This window comes from Propithecus coquereli, unplaced genomic scaffold (assembly GCF_000956105.1).
Source record: "Propithecus coquereli isolate 6110/MARCELLA unplaced genomic scaffold, Pcoq_1.0 Scaffold8, whole genome shotgun sequence".
Taxonomy (NCBI): Eukaryota; Metazoa; Chordata; class Mammalia; order Primates; family Indriidae; genus Propithecus; species Propithecus coquereli.
The window spans coordinates 12,153,567-12,174,127 of record NW_012154173.1 but is presented as its reverse complement, the minus strand read 5'-3'; the positions used below and the strand labels follow the sequence as shown (position 1 = coordinate 12,174,127).

The 20,561-nt window shown below is 37.1% G+C and overlaps 1 protein-coding gene across 1 annotated transcript in view; it reads right to left on the bottom strand.

The window, feature by feature from the left end:
* Nucleotides 1-11,325: 11,325 nt before the first annotated feature.
* Nucleotides 11,326-20,561, bottom strand: part of TRAM1 (translocation associated membrane protein 1) — a 31,781-nt gene continuing 22,545 nt past the window's right edge. The window contains exon 11 of the mRNA XM_012663156.1: nt 11,326-12,905. Coding sequence (XP_012518610.1) covers nt 12,832-12,905 — 74 coding nt within the window. The 3' untranslated portion in view covers nt 11,326-12,831. The remainder of the gene's footprint in view (nt 12,906-20,561) is intronic.

The following is a 20,561-nucleotide window of genomic DNA, read 5'->3' as shown; positions in this document are numbered from 1 at the left end:
GCTCTATCCAGGAGAATACAAGAGGTGCTATATCACCATTGTTTCTTAAAGCTGAATAGTACTCCATGGTATACATATACCACATTTTATTAATTGGTGTAGATGCAATCTTACCTGGGAACATTGAGACCTACTGTATTTGAAGAGTTTGGGGTCTTTCTCAAAATAATTATTGGACTCCACTGACTGGGTTTGCAGGGGTGGTCACGGAGGCAGTGGGGTAACATGTGAAAATGAAACCCTAAATTCAAAACCTAATGTGGGCCACTCCCCAACCCCCAACCAATTTCCCCCTCTTTTTTCGAGGAGAAGGGAAGTGCGTTTGGCTAAGCAAAGATGGGGGTGGGGAGGGTGGCGGCAGAAGGGAAGGAGACAAAGGGATGATGAGTGAAATGGAATGAAATTCCTATCCCCCAGGTGCTGCCCAAGTCTCTGTAAAGCAGCTGTGTCTGCAGTGGTGGCTGGTGACTTGCCCCTCCTCTTTGATTCTCCCTTGGCCTTGCCATACGCCCTCTCTCCCTCCAGACTGCCTCCTAGCACGGGGTGGGGCTCACTTATGAGACACTGTGGCCAAGTTTCACCTCTGTAAGAAAGAACACATCCAGTTTCCATTTGAGCCTTTCTGGTTATTTTTTTAGGAAGTTCAAGAAAATAAGAGAAAAGGGAATGTAAAAGAACAAGTGCTGTAGGCCTCAGTTTCTTAATTCCTCATGAAGAAATCTAATCAGTTGAGGCTTCCTCAAGGGAGTAAGTAGCTAGGATTTTGCCTTGGCTAATTATTATTATTTTTAAAATTATTATTATTTTTTTTGGTGACAGAGTTTCTCTCTGTCGCCAGGCTGGAGTGCAGTAGCGTGATCTTTGCTCACTGCAACCTCGAGAACTCCTGGGCTTAAGTGATCCTCCTGCCTCAGCCTCCCGAGTAACTGGGACTACAGGTGGGCGCCACCACACTCAGCTAATTTTTCTATTATTTGTAGAAACGGAGTCTCACTCTTGCTCAGGCTGGTCTTGAACTCCTGAGCTCAAGTAGTCCTCTCACCTTGGCCTCCCAGAGTGCTAGGATTATAGGCGTGAGCCCTCGCGCCCAGCCTTGTATTATTTTTTTCTATACTCTTTCAAAAATTTCCAAAATTTTAAATCAGATTCATGGAGACTTGAACAAAAGAGTACCCCAGCAAGGAAAATAAACGCACTTCGAAAGTGAAAAACAGGAACATGCTGCTTAATTTACATCATTTTATTAACTGGATTAGTCAACATTTACTGAGAACCCACTGGGCACAGAATGTAATAGACATAGGAAAATTACAAAAGATAAAGATATATTTTTCTGCCTGCAGAAAGCCAACTAATTTAGTCTAATGGAAGACACCAACTGAAGACACGAGAACAGCTAAGGATACAAATAATGGAGATACGGCAATGTCCACCAAGGACACGTTAGTTTCGGTCACCAGTGAGTGCTGAAGAGCAGGCTCGGCCAGCGCTCTCAGACCCCTGCAAGTGCCGCGTTGCCACGAAGTGTCCCACTTGGGGATGTTGTGGCACAGCCCTGGCAAAAATCAGGCCAACAGCAGGCCTCACAGCCGTCTCTTAGTCACTGTAAGAGTAACCAGGCAGGTAAATTTGGTGACTTTGAAGGGCTGGTTTCCTAGCAAAAGTACCTGATTATGTTTATTTATTTTAGAGACAGAGTCTTACTCTGTCGCCCAGGTTGGAGTGCAGTGGCCCAATCATAGCTCACCTTTGCCTGGGCTCAAGCGATCCTCCTGCCTCAGCCTCCCCAGTAGCTGGGACTACCGGCGTGTACCACACTCCCGGCCAATTTTTTTTATTTCTTGTAGAGATGGGATCTTGCTGTTGTTGCCCAGGCTGGTCTCGAACTCCTCACCTCAAGTGATCCTCTTACCTCAGCCTTCCAAAGTGCTGGGATTATAGCTGGGAGCCACCGCTCCGAGTCCCTGACTTTATTTAATTGAACATACCATGGTGGCCATTTGAGAACTTATGCCAGATGATTTGTGACTATTTGAAGACACCACAGGTAACACTCCAGCTCTCTGTACTGCCATTTGGCCAACTTATCATTTTGTGGATTTCATGTGAAATCAAGCCACTGCTCTGACTCTGTCTCAGCAAGACTTTGTCTCAAAAAAAAAACAAAAACAAAAACAAAATAAACTACTAGAAAAATGAAATAATAAAAAGACATACGAAACACAAGCTCAATTCTGTTTATTAGTTTCAACAGACATAAAATTTCTCTGTTCATTTGCCATAAAAGTTCTAAATGCTGACTCTGTTTCTGTACTTAGCTCATTGCAGACTTCTTACAGTTTGCAGAATGGAGCAGGAACTGGCCCCCTGACTGCAGTTTGAGTAGCACTGGCTTACAAGAGGATGAAGTTGTGCTCTGTTATCAAAGAAGCCTATTAACCAATTGTTGGAGAGACAGACAGCAGATCCCTTCAGCTAATTCCGTGTAGTCATTTGCTCTGACTTAAATCAGAGCTTGAAAGTTTGAAATCAATGTTTGTCCCCAAAAGTCAGTTGCCTAGGCTAGAGTGAGTGCCATGGCGTCAGCCTAGCTCACAGCAACCTCAAACTCCTGGGCTCAAGTGATCCTCCTGCCTCAGCCTCCTGAGTAGCTGGAACTACAGGCATGCACCACCATGCCCAGCTAATTTCTTTCTATTTTTAGTAGAGAACGGTCTCACTCTTGCTCAGGCTGGTCTCGAACTCCTGAGCTCAAACAATCCACCCGCCTCGGCCTCCCAGAGTGCTAGGATTACAGGCGTGAGCCGTGCCCGGCCAGAGCAGGAGTATTTTAGATGGAAGTGCAGAGGCTGCATAAGAAATAGCTGCAGTAATCAATTTTTTAAAAATCACAGGCTGAAACTCTTTCCCTTAGTAGAGAATTTGTGATATTAGGCAAAAACAAAAACAAAAAACCCGAAAAACAAAAAAAAAGGAACAAATGTCAAGGGCGGCTGGGTTAATAAGTACAACAAGCACAGCTGGTCTTAACTCCGGAGACTAGAGCGCCGATATGGATGGAGGGTGAGTGGAAAATCAGGGTGCTGACTGCAGCAGTCCCGAACGGGTCCTTGCTCCACAGCGGTATATAACGGGGTATGATTGGCATTGCTGGCTAAACAAGAGATGCTGGACTGTAATTAGAATGTTGATGCTCACCAAAATGCAGTGAAACAAGGAGAGCAGTGATTGCTTAAACCTGAAGCCACATTCCACAAGACTGCTTTGCTTCTTAAAATCTTTATTCTCTTTCAGCATTCATTAAAAAAACGACAGATCATGAAAAAGTAAGATGCCATATAATAGAAGAATGAGATGTGCCTGAGCTTTCTGTATAATGGCCAGTATTTAGAGATAGGTTCTATACATTTCAGTGAAAATCACTGCACAGTATTTCTCTTACTTCAGAAAGAGATTTCCTTTTGCTAATGGTTATCTCCCCGTCTCCGTCTCTTTCTACTGTAGCTGTGTTTCTGCACTGAGACAGAGTTGACTCACCATCCCATAATATGAACAAAGAAATGACTTCTAGGCTTGAATTGGGGCTTTCTATTCCCTGAGAATGATTGATAGCTTTACAGTTAGGGAAGTTCTCTTTGCAGATGAAGTTGAACCCAGCCTCATGAATTTTCTTTTGAATTTTTCAAAGATTCCCCCATGTATTAGGATTTAGGTAAAGCACCAATCATGCTAACATCTTCTTGGTAGTCTTCTAGACCTTAATTCTATAGAATTGAATTCACTTTTTAGGAACCACACTTGGCTTCTTATTTTTCTTATGCTTAGCATATATAGTACAGACATTTTCCCTTCAGACCTAAGTTATGAATAATCTGTGTTTTATTGTTTGTTGTGAATGAAATTGGCAAAAAATAGAATAGGCTTTAGTTGGTCATGAGGTCACTGATGAACTAGATTAGTTTGAATAAATTGCATTTTTAAAAAATTAAATTCTAATTGTTTTCGTAAAGAACTTTATTGTAGTTCTTTATTGTAGTTCACAGAGTTGATAGAAGAATAAAGGATTAGAGGCTGGGTGTGGTGGCCTTGGGAAGCCAGGAGTTCAAGACCAGCCTGGCAACCTAGTGAGACCCTGTCTTTAAAAGAAGAAAAAAGGATCAGTACAGAAGACAATCAGCAAATGTACAGCAGAGTAGAGCCCTTAGTCTTCAGATTTTAATCTGTTTCACACATGCATGACCCACACTTATGCGTATATCCCCCACACACTGTCATATCTAGGCCTTCAAACCCACTAGCCCACTTGCAGAAATGTCATTTCTAGGACATTTTATGAGATCAGTTCAAACCTCTTCATAAATATTGCCTGGTAATATTCTCACATACCTAATGGAGTTTGATTTTTCCCACCAGAAGGTATGGCAACCCCAAGCGGCTAAAAATTCTCTAGAAGTTATATACATCAGCTAAATGGAAATATGCCTTCATCAACCATAGATATCTGATTTTTAAAAAATCCTTCTTTAGAAACGATACATACTATTTGCTTTTATTATTTATTTATTTATTTTTTAGAGATAGGGTCTTGCTCTGTTGCCCAGGCTAGAGTGCAGTGGTGTGATCATAGTTCACCGTAACCTTGAACTAACTCCTAGGCTCAAGCAATTCTCCCACTTTAGTCTTCTGAGTACCTAGATTTACAGGCATTCATCACCATGCCTGGCTAATTTTTTAAATTTTTTGTAGGGATGGGGTCTCACTATGTCATCCAGGCTGGTCTCAACGTCTTGGCCTCAAGCAATGCTCCTGCCTCAGCCTCTCACAGTGCTGGAATTACAGGCGTGAGCTACTATACCCAGCCACTACTTGCTTTTATAATTTTCATGTTACATAAGGGTAAAAGATTCAGTACAGACTTGGATGTTTGATTTATGAACTTTTGTGCTGGTTAAGCATGCCTGCATCACCATGCCTGGCTAATTTTTTTATTTTTTTGTAGAGATGGGGTCTGTCTTACCACTGTGTGACTATTAATGATAACTACAATCGATAAGGTTGTTTATCACTTGAATTGGTTGAAGTTCAGATTGTCAAAATAAGGCTTTTGTTTTCAGTAACTTAAATAAGGTCAAAGTTAAGTTACTAATAGTTGTGAACGAGACTATGTCATGGACCTCAGCCTCTTAATTTTTTTTTTAGGCTAATCAAGTAAAGCGGTGGGAGTGGAGAAGGAACAAAGAAATCTATAACTTGTTGTGATTGATAAGTTGTAATCACCACTCTACTTGGACAAGCCTTAAATTCTTTTTTTCATTTGCTTGTTTTCAGGATACCCAAAATGTTTGATTTCAGCCTTGAACAATACATTAAAAGTCTTTTCACTGAAGAATTATCTAGACAAATTGGCATGAATTAAAGCTGGTCAATGTGTATCATTTAGATACCTAGCTCAACTTTTTGTAAAGCAAATTATGCTTAGATAAACAGAGACCGTTCGTCTTTGTAAATATTGGGTCCTCTAATGTCTGCACAAAATGGAGCTGAGCTATGGCGGTGTGTTGCCTTCTTCAAATGGCTAATAGATTTTTTAAAGTGCTTAGTAAGTAGACTAACAAAGCACTTTATTATGAGCTTGTCTGCTGACCTCCCATTTTATTTGAATGGATTGGGCTGAATACCTAGGGCTTTTCTAAATCACCTCTAGAGACTGCAACCCCACTCATTCTCCTTAGGCCCTGGGTTTCTAGTCTTAATTCCTCCTCCCAACACTTGCCAATGTCTACTTTGAAAATTGCAAACCTGCCTTGTTTTGAAGTTTTATAGTAAATAAATAATAATAATATAATTTGCTATTATAGTAAATAATAGCAAATAATTCTTCTTAACTGAATCACCCACCGCATCTAGGGTGGTCTTTTGGGAAAAACATCTGTATCAGCATTACTCCCTAAAATTTTCTCCAGGGTTACTTTGAAAGCCACTCATTTAAAGATTCAAATATTTACATAATGACCACTATCATTATTCTTATTTCTTAAAAACAATTTTTATTGCTGTCCATATGTAGACAAGCAGAGAACTAGTTTTCAGTGATATTTGCTGACATCATAGAGATACAGGGTAAAATTGGGCTATTGATAATCACATCTGTGCAACAGAAAATATCTCTCCTCTTTCCTCACCTGAACAAGCTTTGCTTCAGGATTAGTTCTGAATTTAAGGACTTGGGAAAATTGCTTAATTTTGGAAGAATGTAATTAATACCTTTGTTCCAGAATAGTCCACCTGGACCACTCACAAACATATTCTAACAGGCAGGCATCATGGTAACCATAAAGCAAAAACCTATAATAGAAGCACGAAACAAAAATAGAAAGGATTCGTAACACTATAGAAAACCATCGAACCATGAAGGAAGACAGCAAGAGAGGAAGAAGGAAACAGTATCTATAAAACAACCAGAAAATAACAAACAAAATGGCAATATTAATTCCTTACCTATCAATAATTACCCTGAAGGTAAATGAATTAATTTTTCTAATAAAAAGATGTGGTGACTGAATGGATAAAAAAGGAAGACCTGTCTGGGTGTTGTGGCTCATACCTACAACCCCAGCACTTTGAAAGGCCGAGGTGGTAGGATTGCTTGAGCTCAGGAGTTCATTTTTATTTTCTTTCTTTCTTTCTTTTTAGTTTTAGTAGAGATGGGGCCTTGCTCTTGCTCAGGCTGGTCTCGAACTCCTGGGCTCAACTGATCCTTCTGTCTCAGCCTCCCAGAGTGCTAGGATTATAGGTTTGAGCCATCACACCCATCCAGAGCTCAGGAGTTCAAACCAACTTGGGCAATATAGTGAGACCCTGTATCTAAAAACAAAAAAACAAAAAAACGCCCCGAAACACCTACCCAACTATATGCTACCTACAAGAGACTTAACTTACTTTCTTTTTTAATGGAACATGTCTTGAATTTGCATGTCATCTTTGTGCAGGGGCAATGCTAATTCTCTTTGTATCATTCCAATTTTAGTATATGTGCTGCCAAAGGAAGCACTCAACCTTAGTTTTACGAACACACTTAGGCCGGGCACAGCGGCTCACACCTGTAATCCTAGCACTGTGGGAGGCCGAGGCAGGTGGATCATTTGAGCTCAGGAGTTCGAGACCAGCCTGAGCAAGAGCCAGACCCCATCTCTACTAAAAAAAATAGAAAGAAATTACTTGGACAGCTAAAGATATATAGAAAAAATTAGCCGGGCATGGTGGCGCATGCCTGTAGTCCCAGCTACTCAGGAGGCTGAGGCAGAAGGATTGCTTGAGGCTAGGAGTTTGAGGTTGCTGTGAGCTAGGCTGACGCCATGGCACTCACTCTAGCCCGGGCAACAAAGTGAGACTCTGTCTCAAAAAAAAAAAAAAAGAAAGGTCTCAAACAATCTAATGTTATATCTCAAGGAACTAGGAAAAGAACCAATTAAGCACAAAGTTAGCAAAAGGAAAGAAATAATAAAGATCAGAACAGAAATAAATGAAACAGATTAAAAGAATACAAAAGATCAACAAAATTAAAAGTTCATTTTTAGATAAGATAGAATCGACACATTTTTAGCTAGGCAAAGGAAAAAAAGAGATGACACAAATAAATAAAATTAGAAATGAAAGAGGAGATATTACAATTGACACTATAGCAAAAAAATAATCATAAGAGAGTACTATGAACCATTATGTGCCAAGAAATTGGATAACCTAGAAAAAACGGATAAATTCCTAGACACATACTACCTAACAAGACTGACTCATGAAGAAATAGAAAATCTGAACAAATCGATAATGAGTGAAGAGATTGAATCAATAGTAAAAAGTCTCCCATCAAAGGAAAGGTCAGGACTTGATGGCTTCACTGCTGAATTCTACCAAACATTTAAAGAACTAGGCCAGGTGCAGTGGCTCACGCCTGTAACTCTGGGAGGCCAACGAGGGAAGATTGCGGGAGGTCAGGAGTTTGAGACCAGCCTGGGCAAAAGCAAGACCCTCTACTAAAAATGCAAGAAGTTAGCCGGGTGTGGTTGTGCACGCCTGTAGTCCCAGCTACTCGGGAGGCTGAGGCAAGAGGATCGCTTGGGCTCAGGAATTTGAGGTTGCAGTGAGCTAGAATAATGCCACAGTACTTGCACTCTGGCATGGGTGACAGAGCAAGACTCTGTCTCAAAAGACAAAAACAAACAAACAAAAAGAAAAAATAAAGAAGAACTAATACCAACCCTTCTCAAAACTCTTACAAAAAATCAAAGAGGAGGAAATACTTCCAAATTCCTTTTAGGAGGCCAGGATTACCTTGATATCAAAGTCAGAAAAAGATAAAAGAAAAGAAAATTACAGGCCAGTACCCTTGATGACCATAGATTTAAAAGTCCTCAACAAAATACTAGCATACCAAATTCAACAATACATTAGAAGGATCATTCACCACGATCAAGTGGGATTTATCCCTGGGATGCATGGATGATTTAACATTTGCTAATAAATAAATGTGATACATTACATTAACTGAAGGACAAAAACCATATGATCATCTCATTAGATGCAGAAAAAGCATTTAACAAAATCCAACATCCTTTCATGATAAAAACTTTCACCAAATTAGGTATAGAAAGGATATACCTCAATACAATAAAGGCCATATATGAGGAGCCCACAACTAACATACTTAACAGTGAAAAATTAAAAGCCTTTCCTCTAAGACCTGGAACAAGACAAGGATGCCCATTCTGTGTCACTTCTATTCAACATAGAGAGCAATGAGGCAAGAGAAAGAAATAATGACATCCAATTAGGAAAGGAAGAAGTAAAATTGTTTGTTGGTAACATGATCTTATATATATAAAGCCTTACAGACTCCACCAAAAAACTGTTAGAAGTAAAAGACAAATACAGTAAATTTGCAGGAAAACACATGAAAATCAGTATCATTTATATATACTAACAATGAACTACCTGAAAAAGAAATCAAGAGAATAATCCCATTTACAATAGATACAAAAAATAAATAAATAAAATCTTAGGAGTAAATTTAGGAGTAAATTTAATTAAGGAGGTGAAAGACCTGTACATTGAAAACTATAAAACATTGATGAAAGAAATTGAAGAAGACACAAATAAATGAAAAGATATCCCATATTCATAAATTGGAAGAATTAATATTTTTAAGTGTCCATACTACCCAAGGCTATCTATAGATTCAGTGTAATCTCTATCAAATTCCAATGTCATTTTTCATAGAAATAGAAAAAACAATCCTAAAATTCATATGGACCCACAAAAAACCCTGAATAGCCAAGGCAATCATGAGCAAGAAGAACAAAGCTGGAGGTATCATACCACAGGATTTCAAACTACTAAATCAAACTATACTACAAAGTAGTAGTAATTAAAACACCATGGTACTGGCAAAAAAAAAAAAGAGAGACATACATGGACCAGAATAGAGAACCCAGAAATGAATGCTAGCATACAATTTTTTTTTTTCCCAGAAACAAGGACTCACTGTCACCCAGGCTTGGGTTAAGTATCATAGCGCACTGCAGCCTTGAACTCCTGGGCTCAAGTGATCTTCCTGCCTCAGCCTCCTGAGTAGCTAGGACTACAGGCGTACCACCACACCTGGCTAATTTTTAGTTTTTTGTTTTTTTTTTGAGACAGAGTCTCACTCTGTTGCCCGGGCTAGAGTGAGTGCCATGGCATCAGCCTAGCTCACAGCAACCTCAAACTGCTGGGCTCAAGCGATTCTACTGTCTCAGCCTCCTGAGTAGCTGCGACTACAGGCATGCGCCATCATGCCTGGCTAAATTTTTCTATATATATATTTTTAGTTGTCCAGATCATTTCTTTCTATTTTTTAGTAGAGACAGGGTCTCATTCTTGCTCAGGCTGGTCTCGAACTCCGGACCTTGAGCAATCCACCTGCCTCGGCCTCCCAGAGTGCTAGGATTATAGGCGTGAGCCACTGCACCCGGCCCTGGCTAATTTTTAAATTTATTTTTGTAGAGATTGTGGGAGGTGGTGTCTCACTACATTGCCCAGGCTGGTCTTGAACTCCTGGCCTCAAGCAATCCTCCTGCCGTGGTCTTTCAAAGTACAGGCATGAGCCACCAATTAGCTTGTGACAAAGATGCCAAGAATATGCAATGGGAAGAGGATAGTCTCTTCAATAAATGGTGTTGGGAAAACTGGGTATCAACATGCAGGAGAATGAAACTGAATCCTTATCTCACACCATATACAAAAATACCCAAAATGGATTAAAGATTTAAATGTAAGACCAGAAACTGTAAAACTACTAGAAGAAAACATAAGGAAAAAACTGAAAGCACAATGAGATATGATCTCACACCTGTCAGAATGGCTATTGTAAAACAGAAAAGATAACAAATGTTGGTGAGTGTACACCGTTGATGGGAATGTAAATTAGTACAGCCATTATGAAAAGCTACTGGAGGATTCTCCAAAAACTAAAAGTAGAATTACCATATGATCCAGCAATCCTGTGTATTTACCTCAAAAATTTGAAATCAGTTTCTTAAAGTGATATCTGCACTCCTGTGTTCATTGCTGCACTCGTCTCTACCAAAAACAGAAAAAATTAGCCAGGTATGGTGTGGTGCACCTGTAGTCCCAGCTACTCAAGAGACTGAGGCAGGAGGATCGCTTGAGCCCAGGAGTTTGAGGTTGCAGTGAGCTATGATGCCACCACTGTACTCTAGATGGGGCAACAGAGACTCTGTCTCAAAAAAAAAAAAAAAAGACTTTCCTCAGGGCATTTGTGGGCAGGGGTCTTCTGCTTATAATTTACAGTCTTGTGTATACGTGTATATTTGTATCTTGTGAAATTCTAACTACATACCAAGGGCTTGTTTTTCTTTTCCTCAGTCTATAGTGTATGTGGTAGAACACAAATGCTTTAAGTAATTCATTGACAAGAAGATTCCACAGTCAAATGAGGTGGGAAACATAGTATGTTATATCCCCACTGCCAACATTCTTGGTGCACCAGGAAGCACATTTGCATACCATGGACTGAATGGTCTTGTAATAAAGAACATTTTAAAATTTGTTTAACCCAATGGTCCCTGGATTTATTTGGTTATGACCATTTTCTACCCCAGTAGCCCTCATAAATATCCTAAGGAACTGATCATTTCTTTGTAAACATACTTTTTAAAAACGGTTGTTCTAAGTGTTTATCAAGATGTCTCTTTAAACATAGTACGTTTTAATGAGATTAAAAACTAAAAGGCATAATTGCTAACAAAAAGGAAACATCCAGAATGCAGCTTGTGAATGTAAAAATTTTTATTTTGATTGATTTCTCAATGTGTAGTTCAATATAATGCCAGTTTTTAATGGCAAAAATTTGGTTCCACTGAAAACTCCATAATGCTACAGAGAGCTACTAATTTTTTCAGGAAGTAGGCAAACAGCTGGAAAGAAAAAGCACAACTTTCTAGCAGCATGGCAACTCAAACTGCAGACCTGACAGGTCTACGACTTTTACACTAAAAATGGCACAACCATTATGGTGACAGAAGTGAGAAACGGGTAACAAGATGTGAACACCAAAAAGAAGCAATATATATTATAAAGTCAATGAACAAATCAAATGTAGCTATAAGGATTTTAAAGGATAATTATAGAAAAGGGAACCAAATATTTTACTCAAATGCTTTTTAGAGCCTTTCTGTAGAGATACAAATATATATATATATATTTATCCAAAAATATGTTTTGTACAGATAAATGGTTTTCAATTAAAGATGGGACCAAAGCTATAGTTATAACATAAAGCACACTGTCTTTTGTAAGACTATCCACCTGAATTTTCAATTTCTTTAAAGTTAGTGCATTAAATATTTTCCAAATATAATTACCTGACATTCTTTTTACAGATATAAATCAAGTAGGTATTATTTTTTAAAAGGGTTCCCAGGTTAAGCAATATTTTTCTAAGATGTTGTGCATATCAAACTTATGACAAGCCCCATTAAGAATCATTATTAATAAACATATCAAAAAGGCATATATAAGTCAGATTTTCCTCTTCATAGTAAATATTTTCTGGTTTCCAGTTTACAAGTGTTGAAAATGCACAAGAAAGATTTTACTTCACACATACTTTTATGTTAATAAGATATTTTGATTCAATATATATGTCAATAAATCTCCACATGTTGCAACCATTAGTATGTATTTTTTCTTTTAAATGGGGATGTAACGCTAACAACTACTACTTATAAAATAAAGCACACAATTATTTCGGTAATTTTACAAATCTTTTTTTCCAGGTGTAAAGGCTACAAAAATTCCTAAAAATTAGAGAACACTGAAAACATATTAAAGTTTGACATCCAAGTTTGTATTATTTCCATTTTACCCTGAAAGATAACTTAAAAAAATATGACCTTGTTGGAATAGGCCACCTTGCTAATATTATAAAAAATTGGTGAGAGCAAGAAACTGTATCACTGATACGTGGGATTTCCGTAAACAGTTTTCTCTTCAAATCATTACAAAAATGTTCAAAGATAAAAAACAAAATAGAAGATGGTGGTGGTCCCTAAACTATTTTAAAGGCAGGTAGCTTAGTCTAAGCTGAAATATTGTTTTCAGTCATAGTAATCATTCTCCCCTCAAATGCCCTTTTAAAAAAATGCATGAAACAGTACAATAGCAAGAATCAAAGAGCACAAACTGTATTTTCAAGAACAGAAAAATCTCTAATGCTGAAAGATATAGTAAAAAGCAGATTTCTTTGGGGATATTAATCAATTAGTTTATAATTCATTATGAAGATTTCTCTTTTCTGTTACGAGGAGAGTCTGCTCCATTTGAAGTTACTGTTCCATTTACACCATTTTCTGAAAGAGAAAAGAATCAGTGTTACTCTTGTATAAATAAATGCAAGTAATATAATCTTTATACATAAAGGCACCTTCAGAAAAGAAAATTTATACACAGGTGCAATCTATTTGCTAGTATCTAACCAATCTTAATCTTTACTAGTATTTGTCCCAATCAGAATACCCAGTAATGTGTTGAACACAATGAACTGAAAGCAGCAAATTAAAATAAAAGTAACTTCTATTCAAAGTAGAAAAAAGTGACAGGATAGAAAACTATTTAAAAAGTTACGAGGATTTAAAAATAGTACTCCAGAGGTCGGGCACCATGACTCAAGCCTCTGTTGTTAGTACTTTGAGAGGCTGAGGTGAAAGAATTGCTTGAGATCAGGAATTGGAAACCAGTCGAGCAACATAGTGAGACCCTGTCTCTGCGAAAAATAAAAAAAACTAGCCAGGTTTGGTGGTGCGTCTTTGTAGTCATAGCTACTCAGGAGGATCGCTTGAGCCCAGGAGTTTGAGGTTGCAGTGAGCTATGATGATGCCACTGCACTCCAGCCTGGGCAACGGAGTGAGACCCTACCTCGAAACAAAAACAAAAACTTCAAGAGCAGTACTTTAGGTAGAAATAAACTTTTCACGTTTGACAGCAAAGTCCTCGGGGATATTTCTTTAGAGCATACAAAAAAAGTTGGTGCTTACGATGATAACTCTTATGTTTAAGAGTATATCATGGTTTTCTTCTTCAAGATATGACAGAGTAACTGATGTCGGACTAAACTCTCCCTCCAAAAATATCCATAAAAGTTGGATACAAAAATTTATGTTTGAAGGCTCTGGAAACCAATCAAGGCAAGAAAGGACTTGATGTGTCAAGGTCCTGCAAAGAAAGGAAGTGAGGCGGGTGCGGTGCTCACGCCTGTAATCCTAGTACTCTGGGAGGCCAAAGCGAGAGGATTGCTTGAGCTGAGGAGTTCGAGACCAGCCTGAGCAAGAGTGAGACTCCGTTTGTACAAAAAGAATTATCTGGGCCAGGCGCGGTGGCTCACACCTGTAATCCTAGCACTCTGGGAGGCCAAGGCGGGTGGATCATTTGAGCTCAGGAGTTCGAGACCAGCCTGAGCAAGAGTGAGACCCCGTCTCTACTAAAAATAGAAAGAAACCAGCTGGACAACTAAAAATATATAGAAAAAATTAGCCGGGCATGGTGGCACATGCCTGTAGTCCCAGCTACTCGGGAGGCTGAGGCAGGAGGATTGCGAGGTTGCTGTGAGTGAGGCTGATGCCATGGCACTCTAGCCCGGGCAACAGAGTGAGACTCTGTCTCAAAAAAAAAAAAAAAAAAAAAGAATTATCTGGGCATGGTGGCATGTGGCTATAGTCCTAGCTACTTGGGAGGCTGAGGCAGGATGCTTGCTTGAGCTCAGAAGTTTGAGGTTGTAGTGAGCTATGGTGACGCCACTGCACTTTAGCTGGGGTGACAAGAGTGAGAGTCTGCCCCCACCCTCTGTGCAACAGAGAACCTAGGTGACTGTGCATTTACTGCTATTTCTCCTGGACCATTTATACGCTCAGTGGAGCTGAGGCACAGAGCACAACAAAGTAATAGCCTAAAGCTGAGATTCCAGCCAAAATTCTGGAGAAAAGAGAACGGTAGAGGAAAAACCTAACATCCTATATGAATTTCTCCCTCAAGGTATTTGCCAGTATTAAACTGTGCATGCACCAAGCAAGACTCAGAAATCAAGCAGAAAGCAACTCCTAAGAAACTGCAAAGTTAAACAGATAATTGGAAGTCTCACATTGATAGGGAGACAAAAATTTGATTTCAGGGCCTATTAGGGAAGAAAGCCCTTATAACACCCAGTATGTCAATGTCCTAGAATGAGGGCAAACTGGAAATAGATCAGCTTAAGTGAGATAGAGTGATCTAGCCATATTCAATCTAGAGCCTCTATAAATTTTTGCACAAAGCGTACAAGAGTCAATTAAAAATTACTAGGCATGCCAGCATGCCAAAGAACAAGACTGAATGACTTCCAAACTTGGTGTCGCGGTGGGGGAGACTGAATGACTAAAAGTCAAGAGGAAAAAAAAGTCAGAAATAGAAACTCAAGTGATCCAGATCTGGAGTTATCAGAAAGGGATGTTAAAAGGACAATGATGAGTACTCAAGAAAATAAAAGATGGAGAATTTCCCCAGAGACCAAAATCTTTAACTTAGAACTAGAAAATACGGTAACTGAAAATATAAATTTAATGAATGCATTTAATGGCAGATTAATGAACTGGAGAAAATACTCAGATTGTAACTCAGACAAAAAAGGATGGAAAAGTGTAGAAATGTGAAAAGATATAAAGGACAGGATAAAAGGGTTTAACACATATATAACTGGAATCCCTGAAGAATATGAGAAACAGAATGGGGCTGAAGCCATATTTGAAAAAATAATGGCCAAGAAATTTTCCAAAAATTACAGAAGAAACCAAGCCAAAATTCAGAAAGCTCTACGCAACACAGAATAGGATAAATATAAAGGAAATCATGCCCAGGCACATCATAGTAAAACTGCCCAAAAGCAAAGACAATAATGATAAGATTGGATGAAAAAAACAAAATCCAATCACATGCTGCTTACAACTGCCACAATCTGTATATAATGATAAAGAAAGGTCTGAAGTAAAAAATATGGGAAAAGATATGCCATTATAACGTTTTACCAAAAGAAAGCTGGTGTAGCTATAGTAAGATCAGACGAACTAGACATTTGATAATGAAAAAAGGATGAATTCAACAGGAGCATAGAACATTCCCAAATTTTGATGTATCTAACAACATATCTTCATATGTTAAACAAAAACTTACAGAACTACAGGGAGAAATGGTCAACTTTACTATTACAGTGTGAGATTTTAACAATACTTTCACATAACTGACAGAACAAGTAGAATTCCCTCCACAAAATCAGTAAAGATACAAAAGACTGAACACAATTAAAAATGTGACCTGACACGTACAGACATAATATCCAACAAATGCAGAATGTGCATACTTTTGAAGTCCAAAAGAAACATTTACCAAAATTGGAATCAGGCTGAACTGTAATAAAAGTCTCAATATATTTCACAGAATTGAAATAATTCAGAAAACATTCTTTATCCACAATGGAATTAAGCTAGAAATCAACAGCAAAAAAAAAAAAAAAAAAGAAAAAAAACCACGCAAAAAACTAGAAAGTGACCAAATATTTGTAAACTAAACAATGTACTTATAAATAACTCATGAGTCAAAAAGGAATCAATCAGAATGATAAAATATCTTAAACTGAACAATGAGAAAGACATTAAAATTTGTGAAATACAGATAAAGCATTGCTAAAAGCGAACGTTTATTCTTAATTGAATGTAATTCACAAGAAGGAATGAAAATCCAAAATCCAAAGATCCATTTCAAGAAGGTAAACCACAGACAAAACAGCAAATTAAATCCAAAGAAAGAGAAATAAGAACAGAATTCCATGATATAGAAAAGATACAACTAAGGGGTTGGGAGTAGGTGCACAAAAAAAGAAAAGAAAAGATGCAACCAAGAAAATAAAAAATAACAAAAAGGTGAATGTTGGTTTTGACTGATGGAAGAAAAAAGAGACAAGGCATAGGTTACTAACATAGGAAATGAAAAACAGGAATTACTGCTGATCTATAGGCATTAATAAGATAATAAGGATAGTATAAATAATTTCATGCCAATACATTTGTAAACTTATATGAACTAGTTAAATTCCTTGAAAAACACAATTTATCAAAAGAGAGATGAGACAACTAAGAAATAGAAAATCTGAATAGTTTATTGTCTATTTTAAAAGAATGCGCATCTATACTTAAAAACTTTTCCATAAAGGCTCTAGGTCAGATGGCTTCACTGGTAAATTCTTCCAAACATTTAAAGAAATAATGCTGATTTATATAAAGGACAAATCTGCCTAATACTTTTTATAAAGCCAGCATAACCTTGATATCAAACCTTTACATATTATAAAAAAAGGCTAATCACAGGACAATCTTTTATATGAACAGATGTAAAAATCCTAACACTGAAAAAACCAACTCAGCAACAGTGATGTACAATAATAGTACATCAGTACTACCAGTGCAGAAAGTCCCTACTCCTTCCTTATCTGTTTTATTAATATTACTATTGTTAATCTCTTATTGTGCCTAATTCATAAACTTCACTTTATTATAGATATGCAGTATATAGAAAAAAAGCAGTATATACGGTCATGCATCGCTTAATGACAGGGATATGTTCTGAGAAATGTCAGGCAATTTCATTGTGCGAACATCAGAGTGTACTTACACAAACCTAGAGGGCATGGCCTACTACACAACTAGGCTATATGGTATGGCCTATGGCTGAAACCTGTACAGCAAGTTAATGTACCGAATATTGTATGTAACTGCAACACAATGGTATTTGTCTATCTAAACATAGAAAATCTACAGTAAAAATATGCTATTATAATCTTATGGGACCACTGTCATATATATAACCTGTCATTGACTGAAGTGTTATTATTTGGCACATGACTATGTAGAGTTTGGTACTACCTACAGTTCCGGGCATCCACTGGGTTTCTTGGAATAGTATCCCCCCAAAATAGAGGGGGACTACTGTATTATCATCTCCAACTTGGATGCATGCCAGGAATGTAGGATCAGTTTAACATCTGAAAATCAATGTAATTCACTACATTAAGAAAATAAAGAAAAACTACGTGACTATCTAAATAGTTTCTGAAAAAGCAGTTCTTAAAATTCTATATCGTCATGAAAAAACTTACAGCAAATAAAGTACAGAAGAGAACTGAATAAAGGGCATCTGTAAAACATTATTAATGATGAAATATTGAAAGTTCTCCCCCTTATATTAGGAAGAAGATAAGGAAGTCTGTACTCATTTCTTCTATTCAATATTGTGGTATGGTCCTAGCTAGCATAATACATCAAGGAAAAGAAAAGGTATAATATTTGCAGATGACATGACACGTATTTTAGTGTAAACTTTAAAATAAGTGAATTAGGAAGGTTTCTCAATACAAGGAGAGTATCCTAAAGAAAACAAATGGTATTTCTCTATAACAAATAATTAAAACTGTCTGTAAAAAGGAGCATGTATACTAGCTTAAAAAATAAATAAATCTAATGAAAAAATAAATCTAATGAAAAATGTATGAAATCCCTACATAGAAACCTATGAAATATTTCTTCAAGAATTCTTCCAAAAAACAAAAAAGGAGGAACGTTTCTCAAATCATCCTATGAGGCCAGAATTACCGTGACAGTAAAACTAGACAAAGATGTCGCAAGAAAAGTACACACCAATATCCTTTATAGATACAGATATAAAAATCCTCAACAAAATACTAGCAAACCAAGTCCAGCAAAAGATAAAAAGGATTATACACCATGCCAAGTGAGATTTATCTCAGAAATGTAATGTTGGTTCAACATCTGAAAATCAGTTAATGTAATCTATAATATCAACAGAAAAAAGGGCAAAAACTACAAGATCATCTCAATAGAAGTAGAGAAAAAAAGCAATTGACAAAATCCAATAACCTTTCATAATAAAAACACAAACATACTAGGAATAGAGGGGAATTTCCTCAACCTGTTAAAAACCATTTGTGAAAAACCCATAACTAACATCATACTTTATGGTAAAAGACTGGATGGATGCTTACCCCCTAAGATCAGGAACAAGACAAGGATGTCTGCTCTCGCCATTTCTATTCAACATTGTTGTAGAGGTTCTAGCCAGGGCAATTTGGCAAGAAAATGCAATAGAAAGCATCCAGATTGGACAGGAAGAAGTAAAAACTATCTTTATTTATAGACGACATGATCCTTGTATACTGAAAATCCAAAGGAATTCACACAAAAAAAAAAACTATTAGAATAAATAAGTTTAGCAAGGTTGCAGGATACAAGATCAATATACAAAAACCAACTGTATTTCTATATACTAGTAATGAATCTGAAACACAATTAAGAAAATGATTCTATTTTACAATAGCGTCAAAAGAATATTTAGGAATAAATTTAACGAAAGATGTGCAAGACATATACATTGATAACTATAAAACTTAACTGAAAGCAATTAAAGACCCAAATAAATATACATCCATGTTCATACTCCCCAAAGCAATCTACAGATTAAAGGTAATCCATATCAAAACCCCAGCTGGCTTTTCTGCAGAAATTGACAAGCTGATCCTAAAATGCATGTGGAAATGCAAGAGACCCAGAATAACACAAACATGAAAAAGAACACAACTGGGCTTTTACTCACATTTCCTGATTTCAAAACTTCCTACAAAAGCTACAATAATCAAGACAGTGTAGTATTGGCAAAAGAATAGACATACAAATTATTGCAATAGAATTCAGAGTCCAGAAACAAACTCTTATTTTATTATTTTTCAAAAAAGTATCAAGACAATCAATAGGGAACAAGTAATCTTTTCAGCAAATGGCACAGGGATAACTGAATATCAACATGCAAAACTATGAATATAAAGTGGTGTAGCCACTTTGGAAAAGAGGTTAGCAGTTCCCTCCAAATGTTAAATACACAGTTACCATATGACCAAGCAATTCCAGTCTTAGGTATTATATATACCCAAGAGAATGAAAATAGGTGCCAAAAACTTGTACACGAATGTTCATAGCATCATTTGTAATAGCCAAAAAAGTGGAAACAACCCAAATGTCCATCAACTGATGAATGGACAAACAAAATACAGTGTATGTCCATACAATGGAATATCATTTCGCCATGAAAAGGAACGAAGAATTGATACATGCAGTAACATGGACGAACCTAAGAAACACTATGCTAAGTGAAAGAATCCAGTCCCCCAAAAACATACAGAAAATAGATTAGTTGAATTAGTTGCCATGGGCAGGGGGAAGAGAGAAATGGAGAGTGATTAATGGGCCTGGGGCTTCTTTTTGGGGTGATAAAAATGTTCTGGAATTAGTGGTTCACACAACTTTGTGAATATACAGTACTTTATGATATATGAATTATATCCCATTAAAGATGTTATTAAAGATAATCTAAATAAATGGAGGTATATATCATGTTCATGGGTTGAAATACTGAATTATTCCTAAATTTATCTGTAGATCTGATATAATTCCAGTCTAATATCCCAGCAAGTTTTTTGTGTGTGAAAATTGATGAAGTTGTACTAAAATTTATTAAGAAAATGCACAGAGCCAAGAATTGCTGGGACAAACTTAAAAAGAACAGGGCTGGAGGATATAAACTATTAGATATCAATACTTATATAAGGAGCAAACCAGACTGGATATATCTTCAAAACTGGAACTTCCTGTGTTACAGTTCCAAGTATAACACATTGTATTTTTCAATAATACAAACTGAAAAAATTAACTGCAGTGTCAATGCATTTTCAATTTTTGCAAGAGCCAGAAGGAGAAAAGAAGTTAAATGCAGGCTCAAAGATAAAAGCTAAAGGAATCAGAAGTTATGAATTAAAAAAAAAAAAAAAAAAAGCTGCTCCACCTGGGACTAATGGGCAGATGGGAAGAGGTTATAAAGAGGTTTTAAAAATGTGAGTGACATGCTTGAAAACAAACTAT